This window comes from Semicossyphus pulcher, unplaced genomic scaffold (genome assembly GCF_022749685.1).
Source record: "Semicossyphus pulcher isolate SPU_LCO1_2020_fin unplaced genomic scaffold, fSemPul1.0.p SCAF_12, whole genome shotgun sequence".
In the NCBI taxonomy this organism is placed as follows: Eukaryota; Metazoa; Chordata; class Actinopteri; order Labriformes; family Labridae; genus Semicossyphus; species Semicossyphus pulcher.
In genome coordinates this window covers 29,193,511-29,221,249 of record NW_027211626.1, presented here as the reverse complement: position 1 = coordinate 29,221,249, position 27,739 = coordinate 29,193,511, and the positions used below count along the sequence as shown (strand labels likewise).

The following is a 27,739-nucleotide window of genomic DNA, read 5'->3' as shown; positions in this document are numbered from 1 at the left end:
AGCACTTTGATCACAATGTACACTTTCTTTTGAACAACACAAAAGCCAAGAATATTAGCTTTTTCTGTATTTGTACATATTGTTTAATCTCTGCTCTCTGTGTTCATGTCTAGGTGGCTACTACCTGACCAGCGCCTATGGAGCTATGTCCCTGATCAGAAACTTCCAGGAGGAGCAGGCAGCCAGAGTGCTGAGCTCTGAAACCAGGAACACACTCCACCAGTGGCACCGCCGACGCACCATGCAGCGCTCTGCACCGTCAATTGATGACTTCCAGGTAAAGAGACAGTCAGTCATACTGGAGACATTGCCTTAAACTGTCTTCTGTCCCAAATATGTTTAAAAAGATTTCTATTGGCTGAAAAAAAATGAATTAGGTCATGGCAGCGGTAGACCAGCCACTCCTTTGGCCAGCCACTCCTTTTATCTTTTTTTGTTTTGCTGTCACACAATTTAATTAACAAAGGGAGCCTTGTAGTGCCAAAAACAAGCCTTTTTAGAGGGCGTTTCATGTCTTTGCCATGCGCCTTGGGTTACCAAGCAGGACATCGTAGCAGCAGAGATAGTGTTCTGTGTGTGACAGAGCTAGAATTTCTTGAATAATTGTATTTTTTCTGACTGTCCCTCAGAACTACCTGCGGGTGGCGCTGCAGGAGCTGGACAGTGGCTGTACGGCCAAGACCCTACAGGTCCGTCCGTACGCCACTGTGGAGGAGGTGTGTCAGCTGTGCGCCCAGAAGTTTAAAGTGTCCGACCCTGAGAACTACGGCCTGTTCCTGCTGATGGAGGGCAGCAGCCAGCAGCTGGCGCCGGACACACACCCTCAGAAGATCAAGGCTGAGCTGCACAGCCGCTCGCAGGCCACTCCCTTCCACTTTGTGTTCCGTCGCATGGCTAACAGCAACACCTCGTCATTAGCTCCACTTGATACTACACCCAACCGCAACGACCTCACTGCGACCTCTGACCTCCAGGCCAACTTGAACAACCTCGGCATGGACCTGTCAGCCCCCTCCCACCAGCCCACTTTTAGCCCAGGCCTCAGTCCTCTTCTGAGCCTCAGCCTGCCGCCCAGCCATCTCAGTGGGGACTCCATATCAATATGACTGTAGCAGGGGGCTGTGAACGGGGTCTTTGTCTCCCAGCTGTGACAGTATCGGCCATTATCTCTAACAAACATGGTTTCATGAGACATTAAAGGGCCTACATGTTGACAGGGTTCCACTGGGCTGAATGCTATGTCGTGCCAGTCTTTACAAAGCCTGACTTCTCCTTTTGGATGACACGTCTGTCTCAGTAAACATCCCCTTGCTGGAAAGTTTCGTCTGACAGACACGAGTGAAAGAGGAAAAGAAGAAAGGAAGGAAGTGAGAAAGATGTTTTTTTTTTTCTTTCTTGACTCCTGATTTAGCATCAGAGCGACGCTTTGTTTGTTAAAAACATCTCCTAAAATCTAAACACATAGTAAGAGAGAGATGAAGGGGTTAACATGAAATGTAAAAGTGACATGAGCACTAAAATGTGTTCATAGTCCTGCCTTATTACTGGTGTCATGGTGCTGATTCAGGGTCAGCTGATTTTGGTGTAACCTTAGGGTACATAGAGGGGAATCAGATCTGAGATACACGTTAGACAAATCCTTGTTCAATCACTTTATACAGCAGGTAGTTTATTTAGGTGATAGGTAAAACTAAGATTTCATCGTTACAGTTGCTGGTAAACTGTATTTTTGTATTTTTTGTGCTTTGAAACTGTTAATCTTTCTGATTGTAGTTGTTTTCAATGGCTTGGTGACACCCAGTGGCGGCTGGTGCACATAGCAATGTTTTTCCAAGGTGTTTTATATCCACCGCACTGCAAGAAAAATTGTTCTTAGGAATACAACTCTGTGTGTATGATGTAAAAAACAAAAAACAAAAAAACCCAATAACTTCTGAGAGCTGTAGCAATGTATAAAAAAGACCCCCTCTGTATTTACTAGTCATATAAAATCTATGCTGTTGCTACTGGCTAAGGTTCAATGCCAGCATTATCACTGAGAGTTAAGGCTAGGCAGAGGTTAATGGCAGAGTTGTTTTCTTTGCAATGCATGTCCACTGAAGTGAGGGCAGTATTTTCTTGGCTATTGAGTTCAAATATCAGCAAACTTTGTCCAGAAACGTACACCCCACCTTTTAAATATGAACCATTGCTTTCATATATTGAATGGCAAACACACAAATTTGTGTTTTTAAAAGATTTTCTCCCCTCTGTTGTAAACAGATCTTATACCGCCTGTGGGGAGAGGCAGTGTACTTACAGCAAAAATAAAATAAAATATGTATAGTACTACTTCTGACACCTGAAAACACCCAAAAGAGAGCCCAAATTCTGCCCTTTTTCCTTTCTATCAATGTTTTCATATAAATTAGAGCCAAACCAAGCCTACTTTTCTTTTACGAAATTGGAAGATAATCTAATCAGTGTGCTTTTCTGTCAGATAGATTCTGCTGTGGCTACTGGGCCAGTGTTTCTCTTCTGCTTTCAACAGATGCATAATGTTCTGTACACTAAGTTGCATATTTGCAGGTAGACCCCAACATTATCATTGAAATATATAATATATAATACTGCCTTTTTTATATGATAATCTTAAGGATTAACATTTCAAAATGTGTAAAAGAAAAAAAAAAAAGTTTTTGCATGTAGTTTTGCATTAAGTGTAACGTTAGAAACAGGCAGGTCTGCCAGTGTTTAGAAAATGTAACATTTATGTATTTACTGATTATCCTGGTGATATGACAGATACTGTATCCTACCTAATAGATACTGTTTGGTTAGGGGCGTCTTTTCAGATTGTCAATATGTGGCAGACAAACAACTGTGGCTGGCCGCCATATTATAATTATATACAAGTCTCTCTACTACTGACAAATGTTAAAGGGTTTTATCCTGAAAAAAAATATAATATGTGGTCAGTTATAAACAGGTTATTTGGACTTCAAAGCTGGTCTGAGGTCACACAGAGAAACATGCTGTAAGGCTCTTTGATGTATTTGGAAAGACAAAAGTATGTGAGGAGAAGGAATGTTACTGAGACAGGCTCGCTCAGCAATACAGCCGATATCAGTGTTGAGTTACAGTCAAAATAAAATACTTGAAATTTTCTTATGAATTTTTAAGGTTTCAGTAGTGTAATAATCAAATTGATATGCTGTTTCATTACTGAGTGTATTGAACTGTAACACTCCATTCATTCCTGTTTTACATCGTCATGACATTTATGGTTGGAGATGGAAGTAAAAAGTGGTGTAGCTTAAAGAGGAATTCCAGTCTTTATATATATTTTTGGTCCAAACGGCTAATAGGTACAAAATGTTTTGGAATTGCTCCAGTAAGTTGCTTGAGCCAGCAGCTGCCGGACAGGCTGATATGGCTTCAATGTAATCTTTCAGGGCAAATGACAAAATTACAGAAAGGATCCCTGCACTCATGGACCTTTGTGAAGGTACGATGCTTTTTTTAACCAGAAACACCTGTTAGATTGCCCCCTTCAAAGACACCAGACTCCATTGACAAAAACAGTAATTTCAAAATAAGGAACACAGGAGTTGCTGGCCTGGTGTTATTGTGTTGAGTTGAATCCTACTTTAACGTTTAAAACAACAAAGTAACACAACAATACAAACAAATTGATCAAGGTAGCGGTAGACCAGCATCTCCCATACACTGCAAGGTAAAGTTTCTGATTTTCTCAATGGAGCCTGGTACTTGAGAGATGTATAGGCTGTTTCTGGTTAAACAAAAACACATTGTACCTTAACAAAGAGGTCTTTTTCTGTATGGATCCAGTCTGAGCCTGTCAGGGGCAAACATGAACACTTTTAATGAATGTTCATTTATAGGCCTATTTGCCTCAAAAGATTTTGACCCCTGTCTCACGGTTTATCACCTGACGTGATCTATTTGGGCATTTCCAAAACTTTGTAACCGATTAGTCCTTTAGTCCCCCAAAAAATCTAAAAATAGAGCCCAGGTCTAAAATACTGGAAATCCCCTTCAAGGAAACCTGAAGCAGTCGCTTTTGGCTTTTGGAAGCAGTTGATGTATCATCAGTATGTAACCTGTATGTAGCTCACCATTTATATTTCTGGGGTTGCAAGTGTTCAAAGCTTGAATTGCCTTGTGGTGAGATGTTATCTAACTTCTCTTTGATTAAGCAAAGTGAGTATTTATGTGTCTCTGTGCGGGGATTTTTCACAGATGGCTTTTCCGTGTATGTAATATTCTTTATGGTGTCAAAATATCAATTGCATCCAGGAAATGTCTTCCTGTTTATTCTTTGTCATTGAATGATTTCATAAATATTCTTTTGCACTTAATAAATGTTGGAAATGGAATTACATGCCTGACTTTAAGTTGTTCCGTCAAGAATCTTACCAGTACTTTGCCAGTAGAGGGTGCTTCCATCCCACTTTTCACTCCATATCAGTGATCAGAGCGCTCAGGACTTGTTTCATGTGTAATCACCGTAAATCCCCGACTGATCAGACTTGTTGCCAGAAATCGGCTCATTGTTTAAAATTTACAGACAAATCAAATAAGACACAACATAGAGCACATATACTTTCCATGTCTGAATGAAACTGCAATAAAAAAGTAGCAATCCTTTTGTTTAAATAACAGAAACCTGCGTAGGATCATTAAAGTTTAAATCCAAAAAGATATGATATCCAAAAATGCACAAGCACATAAATAATATAAATAGAAAAAAATGGTAATACATGTTATATAATCACAGAACATACAGTATGTATGGAAACACAGTATGGCAAATAATTGACAAAAATGAGCAAGATAATTTATCTAATTAAATATATAATTTGCACTTAAACAAAAATCATACTTGATCTAATGGAATTTATTTATTTATTTATTCTATTCATTGGCAAATTTCATAGGGACATTCCTCATTTATAAACTTTGCTTAAACGGCCAGAAAAAGTGAAAAGACACTTTCGTCTGTAATTCCTGGACAGATTAAACAAGGTCATCCTGAAAGATGATGAAGAATAAAGGAGGAGGATAGTTTCTTGTGTCTGCAATAATTCTTTGCTGCTCACATTCGTATCTTCAAGGTGTGTGTCTGTGATTTCAGTGACAGCAGTGCTGTAGGTAAAAGTTTAGTAGTGTGTCGAGTGTCGTTCTGATGAGAACAGAGATAGTATTCAGAAGGTGGCAGGTATAACAACATGCAGTAGCTCCTCCACAAACAGCTGGTAGAGCCTTGTGTCACTGAAGGAGCTGCTCAGGGCACTCACAGCTTCATGTGAAGTGCAACATGCTGCATGAACTAAACAACAGAAAATAATTTCATTTCAATCACGTTTTCACAAACTTTTTTTCAGCTGTTTCACCTGACCTCCTTATTTCCACTTCCTGTCATCCAAGCTAAAATCAATGCATTCATTGCAATCACCAAACAGCTGCTGGATGCTGGTCTTGAAGTGCTCAACAAGTCACCTTCCCAAGTCATCTCCATGGGCTTGAAATTTTTTCACCTGAACACAGGGCTGTTAAGGATTTTAAAACTGCTGAGGTTTCCAATATCAGCCCCAGAAATTTTGTAAATAACAAAAAACCAAACATGATCTTGTTTTCTTGTTTTCTCAAAAGCAAAAAGCAACATTCTGCAATAAGCAGGCTGTTATCTCCGAAGTATTCTGCATTCTGAATAGTTTAACTTTGATATTCTAAGGATATTTTGCTGCTAAAATTTCTGTAGTTTTACTTTGTTAAATTTTGAAGCAGGGAAATTATGTGCAATTGTACACACTGGTATTATTAACACTTGCTCAACCACTCTACATCAGCCATAACATTATGACCACTGACAGGTCGAGTGAATGACATTGATCATCTTGTTACAATGGCTCCTGTCAGTGGGATATGTTAGGCTGCCAGTTGTCCTCGAAGTTGATGTGTTGGAAGCAGGAAAAATGGGCGAATGTAAGGATTTGAGTAACTTTCAGAATCTCAAATACTTTAGACTTTGACAAGGGGCAAATTGTGATGGCTAGACGACTGGGTCAGAGCATCTCCAAAACCCTGGAGAAAACCCTGCAGGGGTCAGTACCTACCAAAATAGGTCCAAGGAAGGAAAAATGGTGAACTGGCAACAGGGTCATGGGCGGCCAAGGTTAATTGATGCGTGGGCAATGTTCTACTGGGAAACCTTGGGTCCTGCCATTTATGTGGGTGTTACTTTGACACGTACCACCTACCTAAACATTCATGTTAACCCCTTAATGGAAACGGTATTCCCTAATGGCAATGGCCTCTTTCAGCAGGATAATGCACCCTGCCACACTGCACACATGGTTCAGGACAACAACAATTGAACATAACAACGAGTCCAAGGTTTTGACTTGGCCTCCAAATTCACCTTCAGAGGTCTAGTGGAGTCCATATCTTGAGGGGCCAGGGCTGTTTTGGTGGCAAAAGGGGGACCGGCACAATATTAGACAGGTGGTCATAATGTTTTGGCTGATCGGTGTATGTATGTATGACAGATGAATAACAGTTCATATTCACTCATTCACTGTTAAATGATTAACATAAAAGTAATCCCTTTTAGTGAAGTTTCTGCGAGCATTTGTGAGTTTGTTGGTCCAATGAAAAATCACCACAACAAGGCTTTTGTTACCTTAAGCAAAGCCAACTTTATTAATGCTCAGGTAGCAAAATGATCTCTAAAATTACATTTGAAACATCTAAACACAAAGTAAACCATTCTGTTGAAAAGTTTCTTGTGTAGAAAGAGGTAAAGCTCGGACACGTAGATCATCGCATCGTCTGCAAACACTCTCACTCTCCATCTCTCATATCCTATGCTAGCAACAGCATGCAGTCATCTAGGATATCCAGTTCAAACTAAATCCAGTGCCATCTAAAAACACAATGGACTCTCATCCCAAAGTACATTAAGATTTACCATAAATAATTTATCATATTGAAATATCTCCATGCGAGTAAACAAAGGACATTAGCTTCAGAGGTCTCAAACACATCAAAACAAAGGGAAGTACAAGGGAGACCTAGTATCTATGAAAATATATTCAACAGATATACAGACAAAAAATATATAAATACATTTACACCTATCTATATACATATGTACATTAGCAATATCACCCATGTGAATATCACAAATTATTTAGAAATCTCCTCTACAAGATGCTTCATGTTTAAATCTGAGCGTCTCTGTGGTAGTTTGGTTGGTTTTAAAGACATGGTACCCCATGTTTAGGTGTTAGGTCCATGCAGTGAATAGCAGCACAGAATGTAGTGAACCAAATAATCCATAAAACCAGTTGTAAAACAATAAAGTGCATGACACAGATATTTCTTAATATATACTATAAACTGAAAAAATGCCCTGGATTACAAAGATACTGATAAAAAGACAATAAAGGCTGATTTATGCCTTATAGTCAGTGATTTGCCTTTAACAGCCAGCACATTGTCTGACCAAGAGTGAATGATTGAATGTTAGAGCTTATCTGTCGACACAGGTTTGTGCCAGGAATGCTACACCAACGGTTGATGTTTTGAAACTTAACTTTTAACAGTGTTGATATTCAAAGTAACAACGGTCATTAAGGTTTTGGAACAGATACAAATAATGAGTTAACATTTTGTTTAATTGGTCATGTGGCTTCCTAACAATTCCTTAGAAAGAAATTGAAACAAGTTCATTTTAAGAAATTCCCTGGAAACTGTAACTTGTGACAATTAGAATTAAAACATAGACAGTGCTCAATTGGTAAACTTCCAATTCATAATTCTAGCGTGAACAAAAAGGTCAGAAGAATATGCAAATAAAGAAACACAAAATTATGAATAAAGTTTCAAATCTCTGTCAGGCTTGTCAGTACTTTTTTGTCACTCCTAACACTTGTTCTATTGATTCTTCTTTTTCTGGTGGAAATAAGTTTCCATAGAATTCCCCTGGAAATAAATTACTGCTCAAGAAGTCAACACTGTTGTGTCACAATTGGTTTAAATACATTACTTTTCTTTGTGTTCTGTCTCAGAATATTCTATCTGACCTAAAATTAGAGTTATTTTAAGGGAACTTTAGAAAATTAGTGACATGATGGGACCTATAAAATACATTTTTAAAACGTTTATTTGTTCACTGAGGTGTAATAACTGATATGAAAGCTTCTGAAGTTCAAGTTCTCCTGTCAGCCAGACATTATGACCAGAAACTACAGTAGTGATTATGATTTAAGCAATCAGCTTATTAGTCATTAGATTGTACAGAGTGGCAGAGCTGGCCATGGTGATGTTGTAGGGCTCATCATGCTTATAACAGTCCTGTGTTGACTTTCTGTCTAGTCATTGATAAATACTTCCTTTAAGAATGACAAGCTGTTACAGTGTCACATATAGAGAAACATCATTTACAATTTGAATACATCTGTTTAAACTCTTATAAACTCGTCTTTGATCTTTAAAGCATATTTACATAAGTGTAAGCTCATAGTTATTGCATTACATAAGATTAAACACATTTAAACCCTGTTTCCCGGTCATAGCACGGAGGACTCTGCCTGTGTCTCTGAAAGAAATAAATAGGTATGAAATATGATCAAAAAAACACATTAATTATTTGTACATTCAAAAGACAATATTTTTTATATTAATGATGAAGAAATTAAAATGTGCCTAAAAGAATCAGATGATTTCAACAATTGTCTTCCCTCAATGTGAAAAAAAGAGTGGAGCACTTGACATTTCAAATGAACGTATGTAGAGGAAAATCTGACATTTGGATGGATTCTGTGTGAGATCAACAGGCCCTGACAGACGAGTGCTCGCTTCTGCAGTGGAGGAAGTCTTTTAGGAAAAGTGTGACTTCACTGGCGTGCCTCGACTCTCATAGTCCCCATGTAGGGTTCACAAACCACATTGTACATGCTCTAAAAACTAGTAGGAATATTTATGTACCACAAACCTACCATATCTGGACAAAAGTAGACATTAGGCATTACAAAATATGAACAACTCCTGGATAAAAATAAAGATCCCAACCTTTAAATATTAGAGCTGGGATAAAAGTCCTGATGCTTTATATTGCATCTTTACTCTACTCCTACGGTAAAACCACTGAAATACCTCACTTCCTCTTTGGGACCACAAAGGAGTGAGGAAGCAGGACATCCATCCACCGTTGAGGAAACACCTCGTCCAGCTTGCTTGGCTGTTCTTTAAATAATGCCACCACTGTTTTGAGTCTTTTTGGTCAGTTTCTTTGCAAAAACAAAAAGCAGCACTCCATCAATCCAAAACAATCCCAGAAATGTTACATTTGCTTCTTTAAAACCCTCAATAAGATAAACTCAAACAAACCTGCTTCATTTTACAAGGATGCAGACCTTGTAATCAGCATGCATTAGGAGGAGGAACAGTTGCAGCCTCCCTTTGAAGCTTGTTTCAGCTCTTCAGTGCAAGTTCGAATTATGATTTTAACATCATCACAAAACTAAAACAAGTTATAAATGAAATCCACCTCCAGAGAAATTTGTGCTTGTTTGAACACGAGTGTTCGACTGATAATATCTTAGGTGTGGACTTTAGCAAACCCTGGATCCATAAATAAAACCTGCCTAGGTGTTTTGTGACCTCCAGAGGAAAAATGTGCGTTTGACACTAATAAATAATAAATATGACATCTGGGGGTATTTACAGAGGTGAGCTATTTACAGAGGGGGAAGAAAAACTAAAACTCTCCATCAATCGTATTAATTTCCAGTACAAAACACAGAAGCTACGGCTGTGATGTCATTGACATTTATAAAAATGGGAGTGGTTAATGCGTGTTGTAAGATGGGGTTGTGGAGCTCTGATTTGCAAATGTAGCATATATCTGATTCTGTTCTTTGCCTAAAAACTTCCACTTACTGGATTAACTTTATTTAAATAACTCATTATCTTCAACACAGCGCTAAACTACCCCTTCCCACCCCTTTACATCATTGCTTTTTATCATTGTTACTCTTAACTAATAGATCTAAAAGACTCCCTTTCCTCTCAGGAAAGGTTAGCAGCTAGTAAACATTACAACTTTCACACCAAAAGACTGGGCATTTCAAAATAAAAGTCCTTTCCGCGTCAGAAGCTAGCAGTAGTCGGACAAAGAGTTTTTTTGTTGTTGTTGTGGTTGTTGTCCTCGCTGCAGTCCTGTGTGAGGGCTTGGAACGTCATTTCCATCTCTGCTCCTAAAATCAATCCCACACACTCTGGTGAGCAAACACCAGAGCAGCTCCATATTGCACTGAGCAGAAAGATGGAGATCAAGAAAAAAAGAAAAAGAGAAGAGTGGGACCTCTTTCCACAAAATAGACAGAAGCAGGGATGGTATTTGCAAATAATTCTTGCTGTTGGTAAAATTTTAGAATTATACTTTCTGGTTCTCATTCTCTCGTCATACACCACCGTCTGTTTAATGCTTCACTTCATTTCCTTGCAAACACCACTTCTCATGCGAGTGTGTATGTACGTGCGCGGTTGTGTGACTCAGTCGTCCCGGCAGGTTGGCAGGTTGACAAAGGTGAAGATGTTGTATTCAATGAGGCAGGAGAAACACAGGAAGACAGAGTAGAGGAAGAGACACGTGAAACCCAGACGCTTGTCCAATGTCCACTTGTTTAGGTGAACTCCCAGGACCTGGACAGAGAGACAAAAAGAGAGGAAGGGAGACAGGTATAGGGGCGGAAAGGTAAACAGATCAATATACAGATTGAGACAAACAAATAGAGAGAACCTAGAAATCAGACATGCTGTTTGGTACTCACAGTTATAAACACAGAGGCCAGTAAGAGTCCAACAGAGAAGATCAGTCCTTTGCTGTTGAGTTTGATCTGCAACAAGATAATGTGTCAAAATTAGACTACTGATTCACTATACACTAATCCAGGGAATTACCGGAAGTTGAAAAGCCACTTTTACTGCGTGGCGTCTCCCTACAACATCTGTGCGTTTGAATACAAGCTGTCCTTTGAAGTGAACAATTTTACTTCCTGTGTAACTTCACTTTTGACAACCATGTGAAGGACATCGAGAAGAACCTGTGGAGACATCGGCTGCTCTAACAGTCGAGACAAACTTTAACTTGAACTGTTAAAAAAGTACAAGTACAGTTTTGGCCCTCTCTGAGTGACCTATAGTTGGCATTTAGTTGTTCATCGCCAGGCGATTATAAAAATGATCTCGTATAACGTTCCTCTACTAGCTAGTTAACCAGAGCTGCATGTAGTCACTAAAGAGCGGCTGCATTAGCAGAAAAAAAGAAAATACGTGCTGAATGAATATCTTTGAAAAACGTATTTGCCAATGCAACTTGTTTGTGACGATTAAATGCAGCTGTTAGTTGATTAAGTCAACTAGCTAGTAAAATAATGTTATATAAAGTTATATGACAGAGCACTTCATCACTTATATGTGGCGGATGGTCGCTTGTTTTTCTCTATTTCTCCATTATGTAATCTGGCTGTTGTTGTAACCAATGTCTAATATGTAAATTCTAAATAATGTTAAGATTGCCTGAGTAAAATTCCCCTCATTAGTAACGAGAAGCAGCTGTGTAACATCTTTAATCCAACTAACTATGCTGCTGTCACAGTCAGCAGGCAGGAGCAGACACAGAGTGGCCACCGCAGTAATGGCAGCCCCACAAGATGGCATCATGCACAAATCGGTCACCGGATTAGTGTATAGAATAAAGAAGTAGAAAAATAACTGAACAAAATTTGGGAATTATCCTTTCATCATAACTGCAAACTTAAAGCAACTCTAATATAGACTATTTCCTCTCCGCTGTACAGCAAGTTCAATGACCTGAACAGAGGAGGATCTAAAACTGAAAGGTTTTTAGCAAAATAAGTTTTTAATTGTGTCGACTTGATCAGCGAAGCAAAATTAATCTTTACACATGTTGAGTTCAAGTTTTGTGAACTTTGAAAGACATAGGGCCCTATTTACACGGCCGGCAGCAAACAGTCTAAAGCGCAAGGCGCTAAGAGACTTAGGGTGTGTCCAACCCACTTTTGCTAGTTACTTGAACATGAACATGTACATGAATCAGTGTCAGCTCTCATTCCCTTTAAGAGCCAGGTGCCCCTGCAGGCAGGCATGTTGCTATTTACACGCAACTTGGACTCAGGCCAGCATATTTATCTGTTCACGCAGAACACATACAGGTCACTGTACTATATACGAGACGCTGTGTACATTTACACACAAGGCACGGGAGCGTAACTTCATTAATTATTTAAATCTCCAGACAGGCCATCAGGATCGGAAAGGATCTTATGTTTTTTAACGTTCTGTGTGCTGATTATCAAAGAAAGGTCAGCTGTAAATGTTTATTTACTTATTTTTGCTGCTGGATCACACACAGATTAATATCTTTGGGCATGATTGGTGATTGAGGATAATAATATATTGTTGAGTGAGTATGTGTCTGTTTCTGCGTGTATTAGAGAGAGCTTGCATCAGAATGAGCTTGTCCACATCTTCTGGCACTTCTCACCAGATTGGAAACAAACCGAAAGCAGTATCCTGATGTAAGGAGACAAAGGAAACTAAAGCTTTCCATCTTACAGTCCTCTGTCCCATCAACAGCGTTATTTCATTGTATCGGCAAATAAACTGCTTTTTCCTTATGAGTAGAAGCGCTGCTGTGGTGTGTCGGTAGAGCCGATAAGGTTTTTTTGTCAGTCCTAATTTTTGAGGAACCGGACACCCAGAGAGTCTATATAATAGAGGAAGTTATCTTAGATTAGTTTTGCTGTACTATTGTATGTATTCAACCTCTGCTGTGGGTATAGAAATTGTTCCATGTAAAAGAGACATTTTTCAGGCAGCTGTGAGACGGGGATTAACGTCCAAATTAGTCTTTTGTGTAAACTGTGGAACTCTGCTGCTTCTATGACTGAGCTGAGCTAATGAGTTCAGCTAACTGATTGCTAGCGGGCTTGTTTGCTATTAGCTTTATTTTTCCCCCTTAATATTCTTAAATAACCAAATGGTGAGCAACCCTGAACTAAATGCTAGGGAAAAGTAAAAAGATCATAAAAGTAGAGAGAATCTCTGGAATACGTTAAGACCGAGCTAATGGTTAGCTTAATAGCTTCAGCATTTCACCACTAGCCCTGTAGGTAGTCTCTCACTGTGTCTCAATTTGCTTTTTTTCGTTCTTACACTTGCTATTTTAATAAGTTTTAGTGGTTCAAACTGACAGTTATGGCAAAATGCAGTACACTAAGAGAACTACAGGTGTATCTATAATGAAAAAGAGTTGAGTTTGCTATGGTAGGACACTTTTCAACCACAGTGGTCACCATGTTTGCTACAAATTATTTTCGCACACAAAAGAAACTAAAGGTTAAGCACGTCCATCATTATACATTTTGATAAAACTGAATTAAAGTCAAAGGTGACAGATATTTTGGCAGGTTATACAAGCAGTCAAATGATCGCATAATGCTGCCCCCACTTGCAATGAAGAAGTAGAAGAAGAAAAAGAGGTCAAATGCTACAATTGTCTTTTCTGGTAAGTGCACAACAGCCATGTTAGATTTGAGACAGAGCTACCCTCTTGAAATTGGACACACTACTCAAGTAAGCACATAGTGTGCACAGTTTACACCTCCATTAGTATACGGTATACATTGCAGTGTACTAATTGAAGTATTCAAACACAGCTACTATGTCTCAAGCTTCTAACCTTATCTTCTTAGCATGGACAAGTGATTAAACACCAATTACGATTTTGTTCAAAATCTATTAATGATTAAAAAAAAAGAGCCAAATAATGAAAGGCCAAATACTTTCACTGTCAAACCAGTAACTCAGCAACTAATTCATTCTCGGTCCGTCCCTCCCCATCACCATGCTCACCTCTATTACAGCCTCTGTCCATGCTTATTGCTCTGCCACGTTCTTTTGTTCTATTTTCGATCACGTTGAATTTAGATAGTGTTATCTCGTGAAACAGCGGATCACATTGTCAAAGCAACTTTTTATAGGATGATTTTTAAAAGCCAGTTGGGTTTTATTATCTCAAGTGCACAGATTACTGCAGAGCATCTTACTCTGTTTTATCATATTTTCTTACTTTATCCATCAGCTGCTGTGTTTCATCACTGAGGAGAAATGATGTGTATCTTATCTGTTTAGCTGCGAACTAGGGACCAAGTTGAGAGACACAGTTAGACACAACTTTTTCTTGTTTACTTCTTTACACTGGAAAGTGGATTTCACATGAAAAGATGATTGTGTATGATAGGGCTTGTGGATTTTCATTTTGCCTGCATGTAAAACCAAGAAATTACAGCATCAAACAGTGACCGGCTCTAACTCAGTGTCTCTGAGGTGTGGGGTGTGTACACTGCAGAAAATGTTGGTTTTGAAATATCATCACAGAAAAAAAATCACTTATCTTTAATGAGATTTACAAATAATAAATGTCACTTTTTTGTTTAAACACAACAAATGCAAGTCCATGCACCTCCTTTGTATTGGGTGGAGAAATCGTAGAGAAAAATATCTCAGTACCAGCGCAAATAACACTGGTTCAGTATTGCAGTAGCACCGGAGTCTAAGTTTCTATGCTGCATGACAAAAAGATATATATGTATGAAAACACGAGTCAAACTATAAAATCAAAATACACGGCAAAAACATTTTTCTCAAACATGGTTTCTGTCATTACAGCTTTTTCTTATCATGCTGATTTACGTCCAAGTGTTCATTTTTCCGACAAGTTTTGTTTTAATTCGTTATTTGATGCTATAAAAATGATGATTGACAGCTCTGTTGACAAATACGGCTCCTGCAGCCGATCTGTTCTGGATTAGCAGAGTAGAGGAGGATCGGTGAGAGGAGATGTAACTAAAACAATCACTAGAGTCATTGAAGTTCCCATATCTGTGAACGTCTGCTTCAGACCAACACAAGAAGCTGTTCTGCTGTTAAATACACCGGCGTGCGGGATCTCTGCTGTTTTTTAAGTTAAGTATGCATTTTGGTTAGTGAAAGTGGCTACAGCGGCTCCACCCGCCGATCTCTATTGCGCAACTCTGGCCCCAAATGACGTCACCAGCGCAAGACGGCATCTTCATTCTGTGAGTTTACAAACAGTGTATTTGGAGACTTGGCACAACAACTACCATTATGCTTTGGGTGATGCAAACAGGAATTGTTATGTTTCACCATTGACAGTCATGTTGCATTCATGTTGCATCACATCATTAATGAGTATTTGAAGTAATAAAAAGCCCCTGTTATACTCTGTATGTTTTCTAAGTTATAGATGTTTAACTGCAATTGATATACGCACCACCATTTAACTGCAATCAGAATTAGCACTACTGGATTGAGGAGGCTGGTCTGATCCCAGAAATGTGAGTGAAACATCTGTGGGATCCAGTGTGACCCTCAGGTGAGGGGGGCGGAGCATGTTACTTACATCAGAGCCGTAGTTGATAGCCAGGGTCTTCAGGGCCCAGGGGAGACCAAGGCCCACCAAGATGTCAAACACGTTACTGCCGATGGAGTTGGACACCGCCATGTCCCCCATTCCTTAGAATACAGACAGAGATGGAGTTGTAAGCAGCAACAACAGAGGGAACAGGAGAAAAAGGTCACAGGGAGACAGCATGAAAGGAACAGTGAGTGGGCAATCTAGGTTCACAGGGGGCGTGGGCTGAGGCTGCGACAGTTGAGTAGGAGGTAGGTTGATCAGTGGAGCTATCTCTCCGACTGCCGCCTACAGAAGGTGATAAAGCTACAAAGCGAAGGATGGACGACTAAACTGCAGTGGTGAGTGTGAGTGTCCCAGCGAGCCCCCACACACAGACAGACAGAGCCGTTTAAATATTTGATGACAGGAGCAAGAATAAACACAGATGAAAGGATGGAGAAGGGACCCTGTCGGGCTGTCTTCTTTTACAGCCTCACCACACAGATGGAAGAGGGACAGTGGAAAAAGATGACAGGCACACAATCTTTACCCCCACCACTCATTTCCACCCTTCTCTACCTCTGTCCTCTCCTCCCCTCTTTGATAGTGGCTTCACTTTGATTCTGTTGTTTGGCTTCCACCAGATTGGTCTGTGTGTTTGATTTAAATGACATCTCTGTAACCTCTCTCTGTAGTCATTTTGTGTGCATCTGTGTGTGTGTAATTACCTTGTCGTGCCACTATTAGGCTGGCCATGCAGTCAGGGACGCTGGTGCCAGCTGCAAGGAAGGTGATGCCCATGATGACATCTGGGATACCGAGCGTGAAGCCTATCACTGTTACCTGACAAGAATAGAGACAAAATGTTACCGCTTGTATTTTGGTGTGTCCTCGTGTGACCTTGCGCTTTTCCTGCACCGGCACAAGATAAACCAAAAGCTCAGGCACTCAAAAACATGTGCTACTAGAAGTTAAAAGAGGGGCCGTTTATAGGGAAAATAACGGTATTTTTAAACCTGGACCCTGTTTTTTTAGCATATTTTTGGGTCTGAATGACTAAAAGGTACATGATCGCTGCAGCTGGCAGAAGAGAAGCGGGCTGTAATGGTTGCCACGTTATCTTTTAGGGCAAAAATCGCTTGTTTTTGCCACATACAGGCTCAGATTTTTGTTACAAGTGTCTTAGAAAACTGATTGCTACAGATTGCTATAAACCTTTTTTGTCTTGCTGTGTGACTTTGGTGTTTTAATGGGGCCATATCTTTTAAATAGATAATCTCATATTTTGCATGTGTTTCACATTTTTGGGTGCTTATTGTTCACAGTGAAAAAGTGAAAACTAATTACGCGTTTTCCAGAACTACATTTTCAAAAAGGTCGCCTCTGAAATGGGCCGTTCGGAACAGTTGCAGGTTTCTAAGTAGAACCTTGCTTTCGCTCAAATTGACCAATTGTCATTCACCTCAGGCTGCCTTCTTGCACTAGCTTGTAGTCAAGATTATGGCGATTATGGCTCGTACATACAAGACTGAATAACCGATCCTAGAGCAGCCATGTTTTCTACAACTTTGGAGTGACAGTGCGGTGCGGCCGCTCCCCCGCATGGTATCGTACACAAGGGCTATGCGGCCACTTCAAATCGTCGGCTAAGGTCTAACCTGTGAATGGCAAAACGGCTTGTTTGTTTCAGAAGGAAGGAGAGGCTCTGAATAGTAATTAAATTAAAATATGTATACAACTTTACCAATGTGATTCAAAAACACATTAGAAGAATAGAAATGTATTGCATAGCTAAAATATGAACAAGAACAATAACTTAAACAAACAGGTTTAGGCAGCAGTACCAGCAACTCCTGTGTCCTGCGAGGTAAAATTGCAAATTTAAGTTTTAGTTTAACAGCTACCACTGCTGTTTTCTTTTATTCCTATTATACCTCTTATTTACTTTTATTTGTATCTATTCCTATTCTTCTTGCTACTGTTTTCGTGCTGTTGCAACAACCGAATTTCCCCTCTGGGGATCAAGTAAGTACTATCTTATCTTATCCAAGCACCTAATGTGACATCTTTCTTGTTTATACGGCTAAAGAAACATATTTTTTTCACTTTAATTACTCTTAGAAATATTTAGAATAAACTTAAATGACGTTAACTTGGAAAGAATGAAATCGCACAGGCTAGGGCAGAGAAGAATCACTGCTTCACACATCTCTTTCAGTTTGCCTTCCCTTCTATTTATCTCCCATCTCTCACCATCCAGACCATGATGTAGGAGAAGGCGGCGATCCACAGGGTGGAGGCGACGAAGGACAGCATGAAACAGTTCTCCCAGCGAGGCTTGGAGCAGTTGGGGACGGTGAAGTAAAGCAGGAGGCACAGAGGCCAGGCCAGCAGCCACTTCAGCTTGTTGCACACACCCGCTGCAAACACACAGGACAAGATACAGAGTCACTACTGAGATTCATGGACTGTGTGGAGAGCGAGGAAGAGTAAGGAGACAGATTATTATATCCTCTCACAGTAAAAACTGTAGCCCACTCATAAGAATAGTTTTCCGTCCAACAAATGTTTTAAATAAGATTTATGCAGTCTTTCTGACTGTATAGCTTTGACATGTAGAGATATCTGCCCCTCATTGTTTATGCATACATGATGTAGAATGAATGAATGTAGGAGTGTAGATAAAAAAGAATAAAATGAATAAATGACTAAAGCTGTTAAAACTGTAAAATTCTAACTTTTTCTAATAAAGTCATTTGATATGAATCAGTCTAGCATCATCTTGCAGATGATCAACATTAAATGCTCAAACGAGTGACAACTGAGAGATGAATTGCAATCAGAGTTCTGTTTCTGCTTTTGTTAATCATATGATTTTTCTTTTTATCTACTTGAAAATGTATCAATTCACTTTTGACTATAATCAACTTTTTTGTTCCTATTTGTATTTAAAGTTTTAAAAGTCATGTTTGATGGAGTGAGGCTGTCATTCTGCAGGACAAACACAGAGGGAGGTTGCTGCTTCACGGAAAACTGTCATATATAATGAAAAATAGAGTTTTGTTCATGACTGTAAGCAATCTAAAAAATGCTTTAATAACCTTTAAATGCATTATGGGAAAAATCATTATCCATCTTTTGGAATATCTGAAAACAGACTTGTAGTCTTTCTTTAATATTGAAAACATTTGCGTCTGTTAGTTAGCTTAGCATTAAGACTGAAAGCAGGAGGTAACAGCTAGCCTGAATCTATGCAACATTCAATAAACCTGTGTGAAATCTCTTACATGCGGTGGTCTTTGTGCTGTTAGGTGTCCAATTGTTCCCACAGTTTTTCTCTCTGCTGGACCAGGTTAATGATTCATAATAAACATTAGTGCCAATTCATTTTTCCAACAGAGGAAGGGCCAATGGGAAACTCCAACTATTGACTGACCAATGGAGGAACTTCATCACTCACATAGTCAATAACAGACTTTGTGTTTTAGGGGCTGACCCCAACCTTTGCTCGGTCCAGCCTGAGATGTGTCTGACAGCTCATTAAAGCTCACAGATTAAAACACATTTCATGTGAACATACAGATCCTGGTTTAAGGAGGAGTCACATGCTGGAACTATTTTGCCAAACAACAGTCTTTCTAGAGTCAGATTCCAAAATGTTTCATTTAACAAAATAAATAAAAGTGTTAAACAACAGAGAAATCAATTCCACACAGAGCCGTCTCCAGCAGGTACCTGGGCATTGGAAGGGCACGAGGGGTCCCTCTCCATCCTCTTCTTCTTCCTCTTCATCATTCTCATTGTTCTCATTGTCCTCGTTATCCGTCTCGTTGCCCCCCTCTCTGTCGTCATGGCGACCACTGGCAGCCCTCTCAGCCCCAGACAAGCCATTTTCTATGCCCCGCCTACTTCCGCCTTTCCCTGGGACTTCCGAGTCACCGTTCGTCAAAGTACGTGTGTTTATTAGACGCTGTCTCTGTAACATGCAAGAACGCACACACGCAAAAACACACAAACACAGAGAAAAATACACAATCATACTGATGGAAAAAGCTGGAAAATGCCTAAATTAGAAATGCCAATTAGAATTCAATCTTACCTACTGCAGCCTTAAATAATTCACTGTCAAACATGGAATTATGAGTTCAAATGTACATATGTTATTAGGGACTTTCCAATGCTATTCTTTTTCAGGTAATAAAATGTTTAAAGCTAATATAATTTTGTGTTGGTATCTGTGTACACGTTTAATTGGTGGCAGAGTTGGAAGCAGCATGGAAACACAATGTAGATAAGCATCATTTATAGAAATTGAATGATGATGACATCTGCAGGTGAGTTTTTAAGCCGTTCAGTGTGATAGAGCTACTTAGCTATAAAGGTTTAAACAGACTTGTTCCTTGTTTGAAGATAAGACAGACACTTTAAGTATAAATTCTTGTAGGTTGCAGTTCAGAGTGTGTGTCATGTGTCACACCAGGTTTGGACGTGGTTCCATGAAATTGCATTTTAAAAAGTGTAATTTTTTAGGGCTTCACATTTTAGGTGTAAATTGGTTTTATTAACAATCTTGTCACAAGTTGTAGCAAGTGAAAATATTAATCAGCGACCATCAGTTTCTACCGGGTGTAATGACAAGGGACAAATAAATTAAACAGAATTACAGCTGAGGCAGAGTGTAGACAACAGATGGTGAAATCAGCTTTAAATAACGTGATTTTATTGTTTCAAGCTAGTAACTTTGAAGTTACTCTAATTCAGGGCTATGGAGCAGCTCATGCAGTCTGTAAAGCTAATGTAGAAGTTTGCTTAAGCAGCTACCAAGCAGAGCTGTCCGCAGGATCATTAGGTGTCAAATTTGATATCAGTTTGTCACCATTACGCTAACCGTATGAATGCATATTTTATCCAAAACTGCTTACTGCTTGCAAACATGTTTAAGATAAAATAATTAAATTTACTACCTGCAAAGGATTATATCTACAAAAACAGATTAACAACTGCATTGTGAGCGGATTAAGCACAGAAAACGGTGCAATTATGATACCAAAACACTTTTTTCCTTTGAAGGTACTTTCATCATTTCTCCAAACACAGCAAGAGACCTTAACCTATTGAGCACATACTGAGCAACTCAATTGGAGTTGGACTGCAGGAGAGTAAAGGAGTGACTTTTGCTGCAAAAGCTTCACTTGGAGTCATTTGAACACTTTATTAGTAAAATATCCAAGTGCTTTTTGGTGTCTACATCATGTCTTGACCATTCCTTGTACGAACCCTGGAAGGCTTAGAATCAACAGTGAAGCTGATTTGTAGGCTGGGGCCTTCATGCAGCTCCAGATTACCTCGTTAAAGAAGCCGTCTGAAATGCCTTTCCCTTCCGAGAAAAACACACTGCAGTCTGCTTCAAATTGGGAATGGCAGCAATCTCTTTTTTTCTCCTTTTCCAATCAAAGATGCAGTTGTAGGGCGCCTGTGTGAACCCTTACCTCAGTGATGAGCATCCTGGAGGCCATGGTGAGGCGGGTTCTGGGGGAGAAGTGGCTGGTGATCATGATCCTCATACCGGCTTCTGAGAAGGACAGCTGGTGGGGGTACGCTGACAGCAGCTCATCCACCATTAGCACAGATGGCTTCCTGTGGTGGTTCGCTGTAGGACACAGAAACAAGCACATACAGATGCATGTTATCACACAATATACACATACTCAGAAGACTCCTTTCTTAAATAAACAACTTTGTTATTACACAGTTTTAACCACTTCTTGTTGGGACTACTGTCTTCTCAGCCTTGATGCTATTATATTAGCTGCAGATAGTGCTTGGAGCATAAACTATTGAGTCGGAGCGTGCTCCGCTTGGCGAACTATGTGATGACATCATTTCTAAGTCACCAAAAAACAAAAATGTTGACAACATCTGCTGATTAAGGAATCTGTCAGACTCTAGTGAGAGATGTGGAGGTGGAGCAGGGAGGCATTTACACCTTTAAAGGTTAATAATCCAACACAGATCTATATATGTATATTTTTATGTGACACATAAACAGATATGTTACAAGATGTAAACATTAGTGGTTTAAGATTTAGTGTAACTATCCTCAGTATGGCTGTCACCTAGCTGTTTTGACAAAGTGTACCTTTCTTCAGCAGAACAGCGGTAGCATCACAGCCATCATCGAGTTCAGCGTTATTAGCTGCTCCATTCCTCAAACCAGACGAGTTCTTCTTCCGCCTCTCCAGAAAACGAACAACATGGGAGTTTAACCTGAAACAGGCATCATGTGAAACCAAATTCAAACACTTAATACAGCATATGTGAAATTGCCCCATGACTTCATTATACCCAGGCTGTAGAGAATACTCAGTTCTGAATGGCTGAAGCATATGCATTATTTTCAGAGAACTGGGAGGCTCTAATATAGTGTCCTCATCAGTATTCTACTTTAACACTTATTTAAGAGAAGGTAAGTGATGTTTGTTCCAATTCAGGAAGTATCAAAACATTGTTTCCAAAAACATAAATAAGATCAATTTATTTACCTTTATTTCTGTATGAGAGGGATTTACAATCTGGCCCCTGTGGTTATGCTAAAGATGCACTGCATGGAGATTCCCTGTAGTTGCTTTACATTGAAAAACTCCATATGATTTGTTAATGCAAAAGAAAGTTTTTTTAAAGATTTGTTTGTGGCCTTTGCCTTTATAAGATGCAAATATGGGAAGAGAGAGTGGGGTTAACATGCAGCAAAGGGCCGGAGGCTTGAGTTGAGCCTGGGGCAGCTGTGTCGAGGACTGAGCCTCTGTACATGGGGCAACGTCTGAACAGCTGAGCTAAAACCGACACCCCGGCAAAAGGACATCTTTGCCTTGAATAAGAACTGACTTAACACAGTTTCAATATGGCTCTAGGGGAGCATTCTGAATGAGGAAAAACATTAGACTGATCATTAGACTGAATTACAGATAGTTTAATAGCAATCAAAAGGCTTTGGAGCCCTGTTTACAAGCATCGTCATTTTGTTAATGACTCCCCATTAATTCTTTAACAAAAGCCACAAGGTGTAACAACTGTGTTATCAGAAATGAAGCTTATTTACTTACTTCATAATCAAAATGTAGACGAAGTACATCAGGATCAACGTGAGAGCTTCCCACCTGAAAAACACAGTTCAAATGAAATGACTACGTGAATTATTGTGAAATGAGTCAGTGTATTTAGTAACTGACGTATCATTAATATAACTGTGAATAATAAATAGGCTTACCAAACCACTTTTTCGTCATATATAAACTGTTATATGGAAGAGGACAAATACAGAGAAGTTAAATTAAGACTTGATTGTGTATTTTTTATACAGCTGTTAACATCACACACGTTGAAAACTCCCAATACACTACATAACGTTCAAAGATTACATTTTTCCTGCTCACATAAAGAAGTTCTACAATGCTGGATGTTATAGGGTTGCGATAAACATTATGCTGATCACACTATTCTGACTGGATGAAAAACAATTCTCAGATTCAATCTTTTTCCACCCTGGAGACTATGGGTGGATCTTTTTGTTTGAAAGGTTAACATGGTTTGTATTGTATGATGTTTCTTACCACTATAAGAGCAGAGATAGATAAAGTGTAGTAGACAGAGTCTCTGAGCAGAGGCCAGCGGGAGAGACGTATTGTCTGGGAGAGAGAGACAGACAGGCAGACGGACAAGAAGAGGGAATGTGAGACGATGCTGAAACTTATTTTTTGTCCTGTTGAGTAACACGTCCCACAAGGTACTTGCTGCTGTGCACTACTAACAAGATAAAGCCAGCTCTGTGAGTGTGTGTGTGTGAGTGTTTTGGTCTTACGTAACATGTAATCTAACTGGGAAAAAAATTCTTTCAAGTATTTTTCTCTTTTCCTTGTGGGATTACAGCAGCGAACAGGACGGATGACATTTACTCTCTCACACACTGTTGCTGCAAAACAAATGCGGAGCGAGGGAGTGTTATTTCAAGGTTTTTAATCTGAGCTGTGATGTATCAACAAAAATAATCACACTCGCTTCAGTCAGAAAATTAAAAATAAATCTAATATTTTTAAAGAAACAATTTTGCCCGAAGTTTGGCACAAACAGGTCAGGACTCATATTTACCTCTGTCTGTCTCTGTATGTTTGTGCAGCCATGTTTAAGGTGGCCGTCACAGTTCAACTACAGCTCTTCCCGTCATTCTCACGGATGAATAATTAATAACACAGTGTTTTATATGTTTGCTATAAGCTGTTTGAGGAACAAGTTAATCAGCAAGTCTTGTACCGTACCTGTACAGCAAATATCCCACACACTCCAATAATGCAGAGGATGTTGAAGACGGCTGAGCCCACAATGGTGCCGACCCCGACATCACCTTTAGTTATGAAGACTCCTGTACAGCAGAACCACAAACACAGATTAGAACCACGTATTTGCTCAAGCACTTTGGGCTTAATCCTGTTTGGTTTTGTGTTTGGGGTTATGTTGACCTTGTTCTGTGGGATTGTAGTTTAGAAGTCAGCTGATCCACAATGTCTGCTTATCATGGCTGAATAATACTGTTTGCATTATTACAAGTCATTGTCAATTCATCATCATTAAGTTATGTCGATAGTTTTTATATTCATTTTTATTGAGATTATATTGTGAAAATGTCAATACCATTTCCCAATGGGTCTGGACAACAAAACTTTCCAAAAGTAACTTGGAGGGTTCGCCAAACACTTAAAGATTAAATGTTTTGTCACGGACATGACCCTTGATGAGATGCTGTATGTATAGTTTTCCCATTTCTATTGCAACAACACGATTTGCAACTCTCATATCTAGATGGAATTTGTAAAACAAACAGTCATACGTTGTGATAAATACACAAAAATCTAGAGGTAAAAATTATAAAATTATAGGTAAAAATACCTATAAAAAGACAACAGAGACAATTTTCTGTTGCTTTTATCTAAAGACAAATTAAGCATGGAAGAAAAGTTAACTGACTACTTATTTGGTGAAGTAAGTTGAATTGTTTGATTAGTATCTTCCACTACACACAGATGTTGTGCTAATTGTGTCAAAGTAATAATCTCAAAGATTTTCATGTAAATAAATGTCTGTTAAGTCACTATCTATCGCCAAATGAAGTAACACAATGGTGAATGGTCCACTGATGAAAGCCTTTGCATTTGCAGTATTACAGATTGTGTGTCTGGTGCGAGGGTAGGCGGAGCTAAGCGGCTGCTTTTCCGGTCTCTGCAAATGTTGCGAGTAAACAGTAATCTTCTATGGCTGAACAAACAAAGAAAAGATGGATGACTACAGATACAACTTCAAAGATAAGTGAAAATCCAAAGAAAAAGAAACAAATTTGACGCTCAGATGAAGCAAACAGTCTAAAAAGGAAAGCGACCGTCAGCCAACCATGGACGTCACACATGCGACACTGTCTGGATAACTGGGAAGTGTGCTCCCATAATACCTGTTTATCGCCATAGGTGCCGCCAAAGAGAACGAAACTGAGATCTTCAAGATTACAACTTTAAGAGTTTTAATATGCGAGTACAGATTGGATGTAAGCAATGGTAAAATACTGTTATTGTTATCTATATTTTTATGTATATCTGTGACTATACAATATCTATACAAGTGTGGTTGTGTGTGAGTGTGTACTCGTGTGTTTCTCACCAATGACAGAGGTAAACAGCTCTGGAGCTGAGCTGCCTGCAGCCATAAAGGTTGCTCCTGCAACGTCCTCACTCAGCTGAAGACGCTGGTTGAGAGAAGACGAAAGAACACAGAAAGACACAAGTAAAGAACAAGAGAGAGAGAAAAACACTTCTTTTCAACAGGGATACATCACTAAGCATTACTTAGAGAGTTCCAGTGTGGTGATGTAAGCTCAGTCAAAGTGCAGTAATAACCTGCAGTGTTTTCTTACCTCACAGAGCTTCTCCAGTGAGGGGACAAAGTAGTCGTCACACACCAAGGCCAGGGCATAGAACATGTAGACCGCCTGCAGGGGCCAAAGACACACAAACAGAGACACACACACACACACACACACACACACACGGTGGTGAGGAACAATACACAAAAAAATAGGTAAGACACCAGCTGAAAAAAACATTGGGGCTCCATTTTCTCTGTTTACAGCAGAATTTCAGGATCTACCCTCACTGATGTGATGTTAGCTACAAGTACAGCTATGCACTGACCAAGTAGACACAGTAAAACAACCTTACAACATAACCTTTTTGACAGTAACTTTTGAATTTGGTGGAGAATTCTTTATTCTTATATTTGCAGGCTTTTAGAATATCTGCAGCTCATGTTTATCCCCTCTGTTCTGGTTCCACTAGCATTAGCACTTGCACTGAAGCTAGCACGACGCTTTCATCTGTTGGCTCTAAACTTTAACTTGCTTGGCTTTTTGGGTGACCTCTCTTTGTCTGCATTGTGAATTTTAAGAGCTAACAAAGTTCAACCGCTGGTACTTTGAGCTTAAAGTGAACTTATTTGGGGATTTTTTAAAAACATATTGAGCTAAAAACATGCGACTGCTCAGCACTACACCTTTCTTTCTGATACTTTGAAGTATGGAGCTGGAGCTGGAGCTGGAGAGGGGGGAAAGTTAGTTTAGCTTAGCAATGAGACTTGGCTTACTAAAGTTTTAAATGGTGCCTCCCAGAAGGAGCACTGAATTACTCATTTACAATACTACAAGTGGCCTTATATAAAATTCCATTCGTAGCTAGTAGCTATTTCACTTAACGCTACTACTGATATTGATCTGCTGATTTATTTTCTTTGTTTTATCAGTAAAAAGCAAAATATAAAAACATTGATCTGACAAGCAAGACAGGAGCTGTTTGAGTAAGGCAAAAATCATAATCACTACTACTTCAGTATTGTGAATACACTTACGATTACTGAACTGCTGCACCAAAAATGCACCCTTACTGGAATAAAAAGGGCAATTTTAGCTATGATATAAATGATTATAGCACAGATGGGGGGAAAATGGAAAAATGCAACGCTGAGAGCAATAATTCCTCAAGGTTACCAGTGTTTGGATACAAATTGCTTCCAGGGCTGAGTTAAATATTGCAGTATGTGGATTTTATGTCAAAATTTTCATTCTTTATTCCTAAAATGAACAATTTATCTGTCACATCATAAGATTTTATTTTGGTTTCAAAATATGTGTTGAAATAAATATAGTTTTCATGGGTGTACAAACCAGACTTCCATAAACATGAAATCAATTTTGGGGAAATTACATAACTTCTGTTTGGTGTCTGAATCTTTAGACAGTCTGTCAGCGTGTCCTCATATCACACATAAGCCTCTGCTCAAAATCTGCCAAACATTTCAGCATGACAGCACCCTGGCAGCCGGCTCAGTGGGGGGCTACACTGTAGTGTAGTCTGTGTGTTTGTTATTACAGGGTCATACTGTACCTCATATTTCCTCCATTATTCTATCATTGTATCACAGGTTTCTATTGGAGACAGGCAGGGGTTAAATTGTTATGGTGGGGGGGGCTCTTTGCAGAGTTGACATGTGTGCTCATGTGCGGGGAAAGACAACACAATGTGATTGAATGTGACAAACTGTGAGACGACACTCTGCTCTCAAATCAAAAACTGGGCCGTTGACAATAAAATGTTGCTAAGCTAGCTTATTTGTGATGTCTGAAAATTCTGAAAATAATGTGTTTAAGCTTCCAACCCATTGCTTTAATTTAACTAAACATTACTTTTATTTTGATAATATTCTAAATATAAAGGAAATAAGTTTAAGGAAAATACACACATTTTACTGTTCTCATTTGGCAACACAATTGACCCTTCGCTAAGCCCCTCCCTTTAACGCCCACTGTTCAATTCTATGTTAGCAACCGTAACTAGGCATGGGAGGCCTGTCAAGCTTTCAGATTTACAGAATTAGAGCTTGTCAGATAGCTTAATATGACAGTTAGCAAACAAAGATTGGGGAAAACCTGCAATAAACTGACTTGCGTTATAGTAATAGTATCATTTTATTCATGTAAACATTGTTAAGTAATAAAATCAGAACAAAAGCCATCAGTGTCTGACCTACTTTTCTCCCTGAGGTCAGTGATCTGTTGGACACCTTTTAAGGAATCACACTGACAGAAAAATGAGCAAACCTGTAAAATTCAGATGTTTGCAACCTCTTACATCACCT

At 39.2% G+C, this 27,739-nt stretch overlaps 2 protein-coding genes across 2 annotated transcripts in view; one reads left to right on the top strand and one right to left on the bottom strand.

Annotated features, from left to right (window-relative positions):
• The window catches only part of LOC138588698 (ras and Rab interactor 2-like), a 50,690-nt gene extending 46,321 nt beyond the window's left edge, over window positions 1-4,369 (top strand). Inside the window, exons 11-12 of the mRNA XM_069658935.1 lie at window positions 114-277; window positions 630-4,369. Of these exons, the coding sequence (XP_069515036.1) occupies window positions 114-277; window positions 630-1,106 (641 nt within the window). The 3' untranslated portion in view covers window positions 1,107-4,369. The remainder of the gene's footprint in view (window positions 1-113; window positions 278-629) is intronic.
• A 2,332-nt stretch (window positions 4,370-6,701) lies between these two features.
• The window catches only part of slc24a3 (solute carrier family 24 member 3), a 93,250-nt gene continuing 72,212 nt past the window's right edge, over window positions 6,702-27,739 (bottom strand). Inside the window, exons 4-17 of the mRNA XM_069658763.1 lie at window positions 25,467-25,541; window positions 25,214-25,298; window positions 23,824-23,927; window positions 23,122-23,196; window positions 22,779-22,804; window positions 22,615-22,668; window positions 21,651-21,778; window positions 21,001-21,161; window positions 19,247-19,487; window positions 17,765-17,931; window positions 16,240-16,354; window positions 15,518-15,630; window positions 10,842-10,907; window positions 6,702-10,713 (exon numbers count right to left, since the gene is read on the bottom strand). Of these exons, the coding sequence (XP_069514864.1) occupies window positions 10,564-10,713; window positions 10,842-10,907; window positions 15,518-15,630; window positions 16,240-16,354; window positions 17,765-17,931; window positions 19,247-19,487; window positions 21,001-21,161; window positions 21,651-21,778; window positions 22,615-22,668; window positions 22,779-22,804; window positions 23,122-23,196; window positions 23,824-23,927; window positions 25,214-25,298; window positions 25,467-25,541 (1,560 nt within the window). The 3' untranslated portion in view covers window positions 6,702-10,563. The remainder of the gene's footprint in view (window positions 10,714-10,841; window positions 10,908-15,517; window positions 15,631-16,239; window positions 16,355-17,764; window positions 17,932-19,246; window positions 19,488-21,000; window positions 21,162-21,650; window positions 21,779-22,614; window positions 22,669-22,778; window positions 22,805-23,121; window positions 23,197-23,823; window positions 23,928-25,213; window positions 25,299-25,466; window positions 25,542-27,739) is intronic.